The following is a 13,017-nucleotide window of genomic DNA, read 5'->3' on the forward strand; positions in this document are numbered from 1 at the left end:
AACAATGAAAAAGAGGTGATTTAAATCAGAACGTTTATGCGTCGTATATAGCTGTCAAACCAAGGGCTGTTTTGTTAATATTATTGTTGCTAGAGTTATGTTGCACTCTCACTCGAGAAGCCCAGTCGCAAGTAAAAGGTGTATGTACGTAGAATTTAAACAAAGTGCATCTTCAATATGCCACGAAGTATAAACTTTTACTTGTTTTATAAACAACGAAAATTTGTATTGGGTATTATTTATTCGAAACAGCTTGTTCGAACCATCAGCTCACCGTTTGAGAGCTCTCTCCTTTACAACATTAGGGAAGTGCTTCATTGCAACAAGGTCGATGTTCTCCTCCGTCCAAATCCGCTCCTCGTTGTACACAAGACGGTCCTGTGCGAGGGGAATACCCGGGTTACTATACTAGAGGCCAGTGTTATAAAGGTTACTCTGGGTCAAGACAGAACCCATTTCATTAGCAATAAGCAAACAGTACAAAACTCGGGAAATTGAATAACTACTTTTTGCGTTGCACTTAGAATAAGCTATGAAATAAAATAAAACAATTTATTTAAATTAAAAAAATATCAGACTTAACACACTTCCAATAAATTAGCTCAAAGGAATCATCAAAAAAGCAATATATATGCCAGCGTTGGCATAAAAAAGAGCACAAAGTTATCATAATTACCTGAAACAGCCTTAAAGCTTCGTGAGCCCAAATCCTGACCAGACCCTCGACCGCTAGCGACTCCAAGTGGCGGAGTGCCTCGCAAATTCCACGAACCCACCTCGACATTTCGCGGGGTGAGTAGATGTAGTGGGGTTGCATGTCCTGGGGTTAAAAGGTGAATTACCTAGGGGTGAGTAAATGTAGTGGGGTTGCATGTCCTAATTTAAACAAAGGCGCTGATTTAATCGTAGGGAAATTACCCAGTAGCAGGAGAATGTTAAACAGTAAGTTGGCCCAAATCACTGTACTCTAATTCGTTTTAATGCACTGCTTGTTTTTACCAAGTTTATTAAGCTTATTATATTTTACGCGAAGTTTCCAAGTTTTATGATAGCGTAATTGTGTGAAATCTGTATTTTGTTAATTGATCTTTCATATAAAACCTTTATCAATTGCTAGGTTTTATATTGTCATGTGAATTATGATATATAACCATATCACAATAAATACTCACTTGCGTAAACCTCTCTTGTGAGTGAAAGCGCTTCACCATAGCATTCGTGATTGTTATGATACCTATTATGTGTGATATTTGTCATATGAATGCTCAGATCACGTGATTACTCACTTGCGTAAACCTTTCTTGTGAAAGCATGTAGAACTCGACCATAGCGTTGGTGAGTGGGTCTGCGAACGGTCGTAGCGAAGGAACCATTCTTAGCATTGCTCTGTTGAAGGTTCCGTAAATTTGCTTGAGTGACGCGGCGCCAGGATGGTCGACGTATATCACGGGAACGTGACGTAAGAAGCTGATAAAAAAAAATTTTGACTGAATATGCTGTTTTTTTACTTATGAATTGTTGCAAAACTTTTTTTAATATTATTGGAACGTTTAGTGAGAAGCTTAATGGTATAAGCTGGTATATTTGTTAAAGTTATACGTTTAATAAACGCCAACTTCCGTCGAGAATATATCTGCACGTTATCGTTTTTACTTTTAAAACATTTACTTTTTATATATTGTATTACCACAAGTAAAAGCGGCCTAGAAATCTTTGCGAAATAGGGGAGAAGCTTAGTTTGCTTTTAAAACAATCAAGCTATAAAAATAAACGATATTTTTCAATTAAAACCACTTTTTCAATAAAAGACAAAATTTTTCTGTTTTCAATCGAAATTATTTTCACTTAAAAGCCACAAACACGTTTTTGAAATTTAAAAATTGAACGAATTATCCTATAAAAGTTAAAAAAACAGTGTTTTTTAGAGGCTCTCACCGATGCGATAGGGGTTTTCTGCCGGGGTCAGTGGGTGGGTTACAAGCCCCAACAATCTGTACCCTCTCCAGTCGGATCCACACCCGGTCGGAAGTCCTGTAGAAGCCCCCATGCTCCACGATCTGACGCAGGAACGATATAACTCTTTGTGTGCCGTACTTGTCCATGTCAGGAAGGTTGATCTCGTCGCAGAACAGAACAAGCCACTTGTTAAGTTGGATTGGGGCCAGCACTGTGCCTCGCGGGGTCCATCTAGCGGTTAATAAAAAAACGGCTTAATTAGATAAATGCAGCTGGATACTACGGCATTTAATAGAACTATTTTACTTATAACTAAAGCAACGCCCAACCTTGTGAGTCGATTTAATTAAAACGGGTTAATTTAAGGGAACGCGATCAAATCCTTAGGCCGCTAAAAACTGCTCAAGCTTGCGGTGAATCAAACATGTGCTAGTTTAGCTAATTAAAAAAAGTTGGTATATTTAAAATCGAATTCATCAAGCGGTTAATAAAAATAAGTTAATTTAATAAGTACAGCTGAATACTTCGGATTTTAAATATTTTTTTAAACAAATAAAGCAACATGAAACTTTGAAGGGCCAAGATTGTGGTAAATCAAAACGTGCCAGCTAAGATAATTAAAAAAAAAGTAAAACCGAATCTATCTAGCGTTTTTTATTGTAATGAAATAAAGCAACACTATACGATTTTAAAACAGAAGTTAAAATGCAGATTATCTGGCATAAAAAAAATGGAACACTTAAAATTTGGAAATATAGCAATCATTCCAATTTAATAAAATTAATGACCAATGAGTTCATAAATACAGGTTATAATTAGGCAATTTTGAAGACCTGTTTAAAATTATAATTTTGGGCTGAAACAAACAATCATTAAAGAACTAGGATTATTTTGCACACTTACTTGTACTCGCAGTAATGATCGAATGTCTTGAGCAGCAGCTCAGGAGTTGTAGCACTTGAGAAGTTGAGACCAACGACCTCCATTTCTGGAAGTGCTCGAAGTGCTGAGAAGAGAGTCATCGTCTTGCCAGAACCTGGAAAGGTAGAAGGAAGTTATTTAATGGTAGTATGAAGAACTCTACCAAAAAAAAAGTAATATTATGGATGTGTAGAGCATTTATATAATACAACAACTGATATTAAAACGAAATTTTTAGGCTTAGCGAATCTGTAACAACAACACGAAATACTTTTTTTAAGATTTTAAGACTAATTCAACAAAATTTTGACCTAGTTTTAATTCCAATATTAAGAAACCCACGAATATAAAAATCAATAACATTGATTTGTCAAAAAAATCCAAATAATATAACCTTGATATTTTAACCTTACAGTGGATCTTACGAGAAATTGAGAGACATGAACCCAAAACCAGTTACATAAAAAGGTAATATTGGTCATATTAAAACACTCAACAGGCTAAAATACTTATTTCGCTCATCTTAGAAATTACATTAAATTTAAAACCAAAGCACTCACCAGGCGGCCCACAGAGCACCATAGGTTTATGTTCAGCCAGCCAAGTATAGAGCAGTGCTTCATGTCTCACTGTATCCAGGGTGGGTACCACTACATCGGGGGCTGCTACCTTGTGCGTCTCAACCTCGATCTGGGGAACTTTGTTCACCCACGGAACCCATTCACCACTCATCGAAACCTGGCGGAAAAAATTGAAAATACTTTCAACCAGGTTATCAATTTATAGAAAGATTTGTTTAGATGTAAATTTCGTTTATGGTTCCGTTTTGAGTATAGGCAGATTTTTTTAATTACAGTAGTGATACAAACCTCCTAACATATCTCATTTGCTTGAATTAGTGAGAGGAGGTAATAGAAATATTTGCTTTCTTTCAAAGAGTCCTCAGAATCTTACAAAATGAATCATTGCGATCATAAGGGGAATCTGTATTTCTTCATCGGACTTACTTCAAAGTCGATCATGTCCATATTATGCTGTGCTGGAAGCGGGACGTTTGTGGAGCGTTTGATGAAGTTACCTAGCTCTCCTCTGATTTTAAGCTTCCCGTCGCCCGAGAACGACCACAAGACGGCGTACAAGAGGTACTTCTGAAGGTATTTCTCGATCGTGGAAGGCTGAAAGGGAAAATAACAATTTAACTAAACAAATCTACACTGAAATATGAATAAAGATTTATTCGAAACGTTCAAGATGATACCCACTTCTGTATGGGCTTTGATATTTTTACTATGTCTAACTACAAGCTCCAACCATTATGCTCCAAAATCTACACTATTGTTTGTGAAATAAAAATAATAAATAAAAATGGACTAGGATGTATTACATAGTAAAGAAAATTATTGAATGGCATAAATGAATTTTTTTCCCTCAGTTACACTTTTAATTTAGCCTTTATTATTTATAATATACAAATGTTTAAAAGAGTGATTTCATGAGTAGGAAAAGATAAACAATCCTAACAGAATCACAAAGGTTATAAAAAAAAGATCTGAAACAACTTCCAAAAACTAGCAGAATACTATAGTTACGCAAAATTATATTAAAAATATTAAAGATCAGAAGTGTAGGAACAGGCTTAGATCACAATTTAAAAAATTAAAATATTAATATTATTATTAATTTATCAGTAAGAAGAGGTAATATCTGCTTTATTTTTATTCTCAATGTTTATGTTTAAAAATCACGGAGACCATGTGATTACCTGAAAGAATAGACAGCAAATTTGGATTTTTTCAAATAAAATGTGAACTCTAAAAAATATTGTTTTCATTTTTAATATAAATGTAAAAACTTCCAATATTTTGGCAAACGTAACAGAAGCTTGTTTACTAAAGTCTTAGCCACGGCTGTTTTTACCTTCATATGGAAGTTGGGGTGCTTAACTGACATTTTTAGCGGCATTATTACAAATGCGGCTAGGTTACATTCATACGTAAGTCACACGTTTGGAGCTATACACCCACATATGCTTACCTTCATTTGGAAGTTGGGGTGGGTCTGGTAACCAATAATAACCAGGAACTGACTTTGTTAGAGGGCATTATTACAAATGCTGGTTGATGAAATTCACACGAAAGTTACGTGCTTGTAGATACAAACCCTCTGCTTACCTTTATGTCAATGTAATACGTCTGTAGTTATACACAACATATGCTTACCTTCATGTGGAAGTCGGGGTGGGTCTGGTTGTATTGCTGGATGTTGCGGACTCCCTGGCTGATCATTGAGAAGAGAGAACTGAGAGCTCGGAGACGAGTGAAGTCCATGATGTGCTCCTGGAAGAGCAGGAGAAAAATGTAGCATTAATTTGAGGCAAGGAGTGCTTGCGAGAAGTAAAAAGCGACACCTGGGAAGACTTAATGGGAATTATGGAGTAAGGTAAGATGAGCATTTAATATGAGTGCGATGTAGGGAATAGTTGAGAGGGATGAAGTTGAGTAGTTAGATAAGGACAAAAACGGTTAATATAAGGCGTTAGGTGTGATTTGTGAATGCCTGTCGACTTAAGCGGATCACTAAGGCCGCCCTAACTCCTATTTAGTTGGATCTGGGCCCGAAACCCATGGCCCAAGTGTTTTTTTACGCGGCTTTGAAGATTCGGCTTTTTTTTACATGATTTTAAGGTTTACGCGAAAATCTCGCTAATTGTAAAAAGTAAACTGGGTTTTGGCTAACTAAGATTGAATAAAAAAAAAAAGATTCTGATTAACTTTCTTGAAGGTCGTTTTAGAGTAGGAGGATTTTATCTATTTAAACATTAGATATGTGGAAATTTTTTTCTGTAATGCTTTCAATTAGAGTCTCCAAAAATAAACAATTACTAAGCCCTGAGATTTAAAACGCACGAGTGGCTTTTTTCCTGTTATTAGTTTTTCTTATAAAGAAGCGCAATCAATCCAAAGTCCACAGAAAGTTTATAATCCTGGCCGACCGGCAAAAATTTTTGCTTGTCATTCTGTTCCGTTTTGCTTAGTTTGATTTTGGGCTGGTTGAAACACGGTTTACTGTCAAACAGTACACTTCAGTTTAAAACCAGTTATTATTCACCCGATCCGTCAGAAATTAGTGCATTTCTAAGCAAAATGGTCGAGTTTATATAAAATTAGTTGATTTTATGGATGTCAGTGGGATTTTATGGATGCGGCGAATAAGTTTGTTAAGAGGTAAAAAGCATTCAAGAGAAGTAACCAAAGACAATTAGGAGGAAGTAAGCGAAGATCATGGATAAGATGCCATAAAGTAGGTGAACAGAGTTTTCCGCTTTAGAAATAGTGCGCATTGGATTTTGTATTAGCTAAAGTGGCCATTCTACAATAATATTAATCCCACTTCGACTAGTTAAATCGATGAGGTAACCTCTCAATTTTTCGACAGCAATACACCAGTACTGCTAACGTATTTTTTTCCGAACCTGCTTCTCTGCAAACTCCAGGCACGTGATGACGAGACCGTCTGACGTAAAGAACTGTTGTAATACGTCACAAGCGTCGTGTTGCACTTTCATGCTTGGGGAGATCGTCTTCTCCTCTGCACAACAATTATAAACATGATTATGTTGGAAGATTACAGTAGTTTTTTTTCGAATAACATTTATTGCTTAATATTTACATGTGAAAGCGGATAAATACAGTCTTTGTAAACAATTACTATTGATCAAACAAAATGAACCTTACCACTATGCTTGTTTTATTCAAATAATAATGACGTACACTTATCTGACAGTTCAATCGCCCTACTGACCGATAAATGGCCTTAATATTAATAGTCAGGCAGGCTTAATATGTATATATATTTGGTACCAAGGATTTTTGTTAAATCTGTGGGCAGCATTACTAGAAGCACAGTAAATAGTAAACTGGCAAAAGTGTAACCTATTTTCTGTGCATTAAAAACTTCATATTTAAAAAAATATAAAATATAAAAAACAAAACGAATTCAGCTTTAAATAAACAAAATCAGATCAGAGGAAAAACATAATCCTTTGTTTCAGCAAACAACATTCTGCTTTCTTGTCCTATTATGACGTCACAAACTCACCGGTTGCTTTGGCTGGAACCTGGAACATGGTGCTTGCTGACGTCATCTCTTCGTCTGCGTCATCGAGGGGTGTGTGACGTAATTCGGCCAGGTAGTTGGTGAACATCATGTCCATGGTGATGACGTCATTGGAGAACCAGAGCATTCCGCACCTGGATACCGTTGCTAGGGTGGCGTAACGCAAGTCCTGGAAAGAAAATATAATAACCTTAGTTTTAGTTTGTATTTTAAGAAAAACGTAGGTCCTGAAAAAGTAAGACTGAAGGTATCCAGATTTAAATGATTTCTAACCTTTGTAAAGTGTTAAGGCTAAGTTTTTGAATTGCAACAACATACTTAAAAAAGTGAAAATCAATTTTTAGTAACGATTTAGAAGTGTTATGAATAAATTGTAATCAACTCACAATATTTTTAAGTTAAATTTAAACAGAGGCAAAAAATGTGACGTCACTGAACGTTACGTCATCTAAGAGTTTATAGAAAAAGTGCTGTTCAAACAGTTTGACATCACATACTTCATACCGAACTTTTTGTAGTGATTTAAAAATTGACCTTAAATAACAGTAACAAAAAAAAACTGTGACGTCAAGCAAAGCATATTATGACGTCAAGCAAAGCTTACGTCACGTCCACTCACCTGTACTTCAAACATGACCCTGAGACAGGAAGGCAGCGCCAGTCTTTCTCCGTTGGGAAGTGTCAGCAACTTGCTGTCGTCCAACACAGAGTTAAGGTTCTCCACCCAGTTGGGGTCCACGTCGCCATCGAATATCACCCAATGACGTCGACCCAACTCGCCTCTGACGTTATCGATCACGTGACGTAATATAGAGGTGAAAAGACCGTCCGTCCATTCTCGGGTGTTCGGGTCCAAAGTGCCGTACAAGTGTTCCTAGAAAAGGGTATTAAATGAGTTTTAAACTGGAATAACATATCTTAATTGTTGTTTGTTATAACATTTATCTTTTATTCTATTGTATGTTTCTTAGGCACAGTGTACAAGCGCCTATGTGGCTTGGATTGAACTCTTGTGGCATGCTCTGCACTTTATGTTTGGCCGTAGAAAGAATCTAAACCCCGATTATAATTTTTTACCCATATCGTTTTTTGACAACCAAGACCACAATATTTATGCTGGGGTTTTATTAACTTTGCCTACAGACTTTAATAAATAGGCAAGGCCCAGTTTTATTTTCTTTATTAAACAACATTTTCGAAAAAGTAACTTATACGAAATTCGCTGGATTGTCCTAACTTGTCAAAATAAACTTTAAGCAGTCAATCAGAATATGGTTCATTTCCTTTAGGGTACAAAAAGCAGAGCAAATTAAAAAAAAGCTTACACAGCACTACGTAGTAGAATTGCACTAAGGATTTACATTTACACCAATTAAAGCCATACCTTGCTTATAGCCTTAGGGTCGATAATATACGAGATTCCTTCAACTCCCTCCAACCTCTCCAATGCTTTGAGTAGAACCCTCCACGCTTTAGACTTGCCCGACCCACTCGGACCAACCATCATTAAACCGTGGTTGATGAGAGAAACTTGGTAGAGCTGGATAACCTTTTCAACCCAAGCGCTGCCTGGAAATCCAAATATATAAGAGTTTGGGGTGGTGCGATTTTATTTCGTTAAGTGTCGTTTTGTTAAAATCGATGTTTCCGGTTCAACAAAGTGTATTGAAAAATAAATTTTCGTATGTTTGAAAAAAAAGTGATATTTTATTTAAAAAGTGGAAAAATGTAAGTTGAATTCAAAAATATGTTTTAGAAATTACTAAGGCTCAGAGTGGGGCTAAGATTTGTTAAGATATTTCGTGAAAAAGCATAAGGTGTTAGTTTAGAAGTACTGTGTGTAAATCTATATTTTAAGTGAAAATATTTATTTGTTTATCAAAAATTATGAGAAAATATCGTACACTAAAATATCTGCCCAAAAATACGTAAAACAAATTGGTTACTGCAATGAAATTTGCTTAAAATTTCAAGAAACTCAAAAATACAAACCGAAAAAAAAAAGTTCTTGCCTCGCATATAGTAAAAAACGATTAGTGTTACAATACATAGCAAAAATAGAAAGACACTCGCCGACAAGACAACATATCTCACCTGGTTCTCCATTCTCGCCGTACATGAGGTTCATTTCCTTGCAGACCTTCTTGATCTCCTCCCTCAGGTTGATCATCTTGTCTTCTGTGTAATCCACGTTGGGGAATACATCACTGAGGAGGGAGTACAGAAGAGGGATGTCCTCCGCAACCAGCTTGGGAAGCATCGTCTCCATGATGCTCTGGAAAATCAGGGTTTAGGGTTAATTTATCTTAAACTTTCCGGTAAAAAACAGGTTAAAAATCTATTTTCATATGTTGTTTTTCCTGAAACGGCGTTGAGAACAAACCATGGGTAAATAAAATAACTTACCCTGTTGTAAAAATCTGCAGAGCACTATCGATGCGTTTCAGGAAGCTATTAAATATTCATGTAAAAATGTAAAAACAAAACTGTGGCTAAATTTAGGGATTTCTGTAGCTGAAAAGTGTGCCTGTTAAAATGTAAAAGAACAAGTAGATTCTAGGAGTTATAAATAGGAAAGGCTGGTTGTAGACTGTGAATGTCATATTCGTGATATAATTGAATTTCTATCAACACAAAAACACATTTCAAAACTGGAGTGAAACCGGTAGGACACAGAATGACGATCACTTACACAAACAGGGTTGTTTGCCCTTTTTGTCATTTCGCATTGTATAATGTATATACTAACATATAAACTTAACCTATCCGGACACCAAATGGAATCCAAACGCACCTGTATGAGTATCTCCTGCTCAGGTAGGTTCTCAGCTATCTGAGCTTCATCGACTTTCTCGCCAGCTTCCCTCCTTATCTTCTTGATGTTCTGGATGCGATCTCTCTTCACGTTACCAGCTGACACGAGCACGTACTTGAGAGCTCGCAAGCCGAAGTCGTAGTGGGACTGGCTGCTCAGCTGCTCGTCGCACAACTTGAAGAAGGGAACAACTTTGCTGGCAAGCTTCTCCGCCATACGGAAGCCCTGCGAGGAAAAATATATAGTTGGAAACTGATGCCCTTAATCGCTAATTGATAGAATAGACTTCAAATTCGACAAGTTAGAATGATAATGGTAGAATAGAAATGATAGATAAGGATTTATATTTCGAGAAATTTCTGGGACAAACGCTTTAAAGTTTTAGCACATTTTACCACTAAGTGAATTTCACACTGATGTTATGTGGAAATTCAGTAAACAGTTTATGGTCTTGCTTGAGTTTTACAAATAAAAACAGTTCGGGAGTAAGACACTTGTGATATTATATAAATTAACAAATATGAGGTTTAGGTTTGATGTCGAAAATGTATAAAGAGATACTCGAAACGTTCAAAATGATATCTACTTCTGTATGAGCTGTGATATTCTTATGATAGGTTTACGTATAAAAAAGTTAACACTGATTTCCAGGATGTGATAAAGCGTTTAACATCCTTACCTGTGAGTAGAGCATGACTTGAGCGATGAGTTGTCTGTTTGGTTTGGTCATCGCAAGACTTCGGAACAGCTTCTTCAAGTTGTCAGGAAGGTTTGATCTACCAGCGTACCCAGGGTTCATTGTGATGAAGATCGCCATCTCTGGACTCACTTTAACCTACAGAGTAATAAGCGGTTGTTGGAAAATATTAGATGCTTCTTATTTGCCGAGTTGTTTAGTGAGGAAAACATTTTTGTGCTAATTACGTATTTTGTGTCGCATACATGGCGAAATTTTGTGCAACTAACATTGACCTTAAACACAAAATAATTAGGGAAAGTACTACTTGGTCTGTAAATCAAGCTGTAAAAAGCTGTAATTCCAATCTACCACTCTTAAGTACATATCTAGTCATAAAAAAATACGTCAAGTCCCGTAACACAAACATTACAAACAATCTAAATAAAGAAATGCAAAGATATTTATAACTAAAAGACGAAAAAATACGCCAAAACACAATATTTTGAGGATGCAACAGTTAAACAGTGAAACACCGTTTAAATACATACTGAATAATCAAAAAAAATAATAAAGACTAAAATAAACAAAGACTGAAATAAACAAAGACTGAAATAAACAAAGACCGAAGCTGAAACAAGCTCAGTAAAATAATATTTAAAACCTGCTTGCACAGCGCATAATTCAACAACAAAAATTAAAAATTAGCTGACCTGTTTTCCTAGCAGTTCTGCCTTTACAGCAAGCTTTCGATCTCTGTTGGGATCTGAGTGTAGCCTTAGAGCTTCCTGTATGAGCTGGATTTGTTGGGAAACAGCCGACAACATCCGCTCCTCAAGCCGGTTGAACTCATCGAAGCAACCCCAGGCCCCAACCTGGCACAACCCAACGAAGATACGACCCATCGCCTGCAAGGGGGTAAATGGGGGTTAGAAGCAGGGTTAATTCTCGCACAATATCAGAACAATAAACCAGATTTTGTTCAATAAGAAGATTGGGTTTATTACATAATTATTTTGCGGAAGTCTTAGGTCAAACAGGGGTTTTAGGAGGGCAGAAATTTTCCATCAATATTTTATAAATAGACCATGTACTTATTCTATTAACCATGGAATTGGGGGAGGGGTATTCATGGGAGTTATTACATACAATAAACTTGAAAGTTCCAGCCTGTACACGCCTGTTGGCTTATTATACTATAAACTAGTACAGGTGTATCAAGTCCATAGGGTAGGGTACTTTGCACGTAATAAACTATTATATAAAAAATTTGAGTAACGGGTCAACCTAGGGTTTTTAATGATAAAAAATGGGTTAGTACATTATGTTAAACTAGGTTTTTGAACGGACAGTGTTTGTCAGAAGAGGTTGTACACAGCAGGCGCTCTTCTGAATTTCAATATTTGCGCATTCGCTGAAAATAGATTTCGGATCATACAACCACACTTTAGATTAAAAAGCGAGTATACCAACGGAAAACATTTCGGCTGCCTAAAAAAGGAGTTAATCACCAGGGAGATTGCGTAAGTTCACAAGCGGGTGAAAGTGAATAATAAATGTTCACCAACAAGTAATTAAAGTGACGTACCTGGAAGTCGAATGTTTCGTCACAGTTGAACACGAGCACGAATCTACCGAGTTGGTTTCCGAGCGCTTTCACCGTCTCAGTTTTACCAGTTCCTGCTGGACCGAAGGGGGATCCCCCAAGACGAGCCTCTAGTGCTTGCGTCATCGTCAAATAACATCTGGGAAAATATAAAGTGTTACAAACAGTATTACAAAGTGCTATATAGGTGGTAGTTTTGTCCTTAAAAGCAGTCGTAGTTTAACATTTAAAATAAGCAATACCCAACAAAAACAATCAAAGGTGAAATACGTTAGTATAAATAAAGGCTATCATCAGGCAATGCCTGGAATGAGCAATTCACACTTGTTTCAAATTCTCCCTGGGCTAAAAAAAGTGTCCGCATTCTAAAATGTTATGAAACTTTTTTTCTTTTTTGTAACTTAATAAATATTGCGCAGCAATAACATTTTTTCTTAAGTAATTGCTTCACTAAGCTGTTTGTCATCAAGTGACAAAACAAGGGTATTAGTAAAAAGAAAAAAATTAACGTTAACTTTGCAGCTTTAGACTCCCTCTAAACAAAATTCACTTGCAACTAGTGACGTAATATAATGTGCTTAGTGATGTAACAAGGTCACCTGTCAGTGAGGGGTGTCTGCACGAGCTTGTCCTGCACCCCCAAGTACTCGAATCCATATTGGAAGCAAGCGTTAGCCATATGTATGCTGAGTTGCTGTAGTACGTCAGGTTGCCTGGGGTTATAGTAGAAGCGCATCTGCATCAACCAAGTAAAGTCCGATGGGTTGGAAAGCTTCTCCTGTGGAAAGGACATTGGAATGTAGTCATTACACGATGTGTTGCATGGTTAAAGACTTGCCATTAGTTCAGACTTTTGCCTATCAGACTCTAGGGTTAAATGCAACTCCTGTGAGATGGTATTAGAATGAAATTTTGTTCCATAAAATT

General features: G+C 36.5%; 1 protein-coding gene across 1 annotated transcript in view; it reads right to left on the reverse strand.

Annotated features, from left to right (window-relative positions):
* The window catches only part of LOC146166442 (cytoplasmic dynein 1 heavy chain 1-like), a 62,385-nt gene that overhangs the window by 23,305 nt on the left and 26,063 nt on the right, over positions 1–13,017 (reverse strand). Inside the window, exons 39-56 of the mRNA XM_083380386.1 lie at positions 12,690–12,868; positions 12,073–12,229; positions 11,198–11,392; positions 10,488–10,643; positions 9,788–10,033; positions 9,088–9,268; positions 8,378–8,562; positions 7,613–7,867; positions 6,976–7,162; positions 6,350–6,465; positions 5,097–5,213; positions 3,885–4,052; positions 3,438–3,615; positions 2,860–2,992; positions 1,936–2,187; positions 1,287–1,467; positions 677–820; positions 275–378 (exon numbers count right to left, since the gene is read on the reverse strand). Coding sequence (XP_083236512.1) covers positions 275–378; positions 677–820; positions 1,287–1,467; positions 1,936–2,187; positions 2,860–2,992; positions 3,438–3,615; positions 3,885–4,052; positions 5,097–5,213; positions 6,350–6,465; positions 6,976–7,162; positions 7,613–7,867; positions 8,378–8,562; positions 9,088–9,268; positions 9,788–10,033; positions 10,488–10,643; positions 11,198–11,392; positions 12,073–12,229; positions 12,690–12,868 — 3,134 coding nt within the window. The remainder of the gene's footprint in view (positions 1–274; positions 379–676; positions 821–1,286; positions 1,468–1,935; positions 2,188–2,859; positions 2,993–3,437; positions 3,616–3,884; positions 4,053–5,096; positions 5,214–6,349; positions 6,466–6,975; positions 7,163–7,612; positions 7,868–8,377; positions 8,563–9,087; positions 9,269–9,787; positions 10,034–10,487; positions 10,644–11,197; positions 11,393–12,072; positions 12,230–12,689; positions 12,869–13,017) is intronic.

The sequence above is a fragment of the Ascidiella aspersa genome, chromosome 1 (assembly GCF_963924565.1).
Source record: "Ascidiella aspersa chromosome 1, kaAscAspe10.2, whole genome shotgun sequence".
Lineage (NCBI taxonomy): Eukaryota > Metazoa > Chordata > Ascidiacea > Phlebobranchia > Ascidiidae > Ascidiella > Ascidiella aspersa.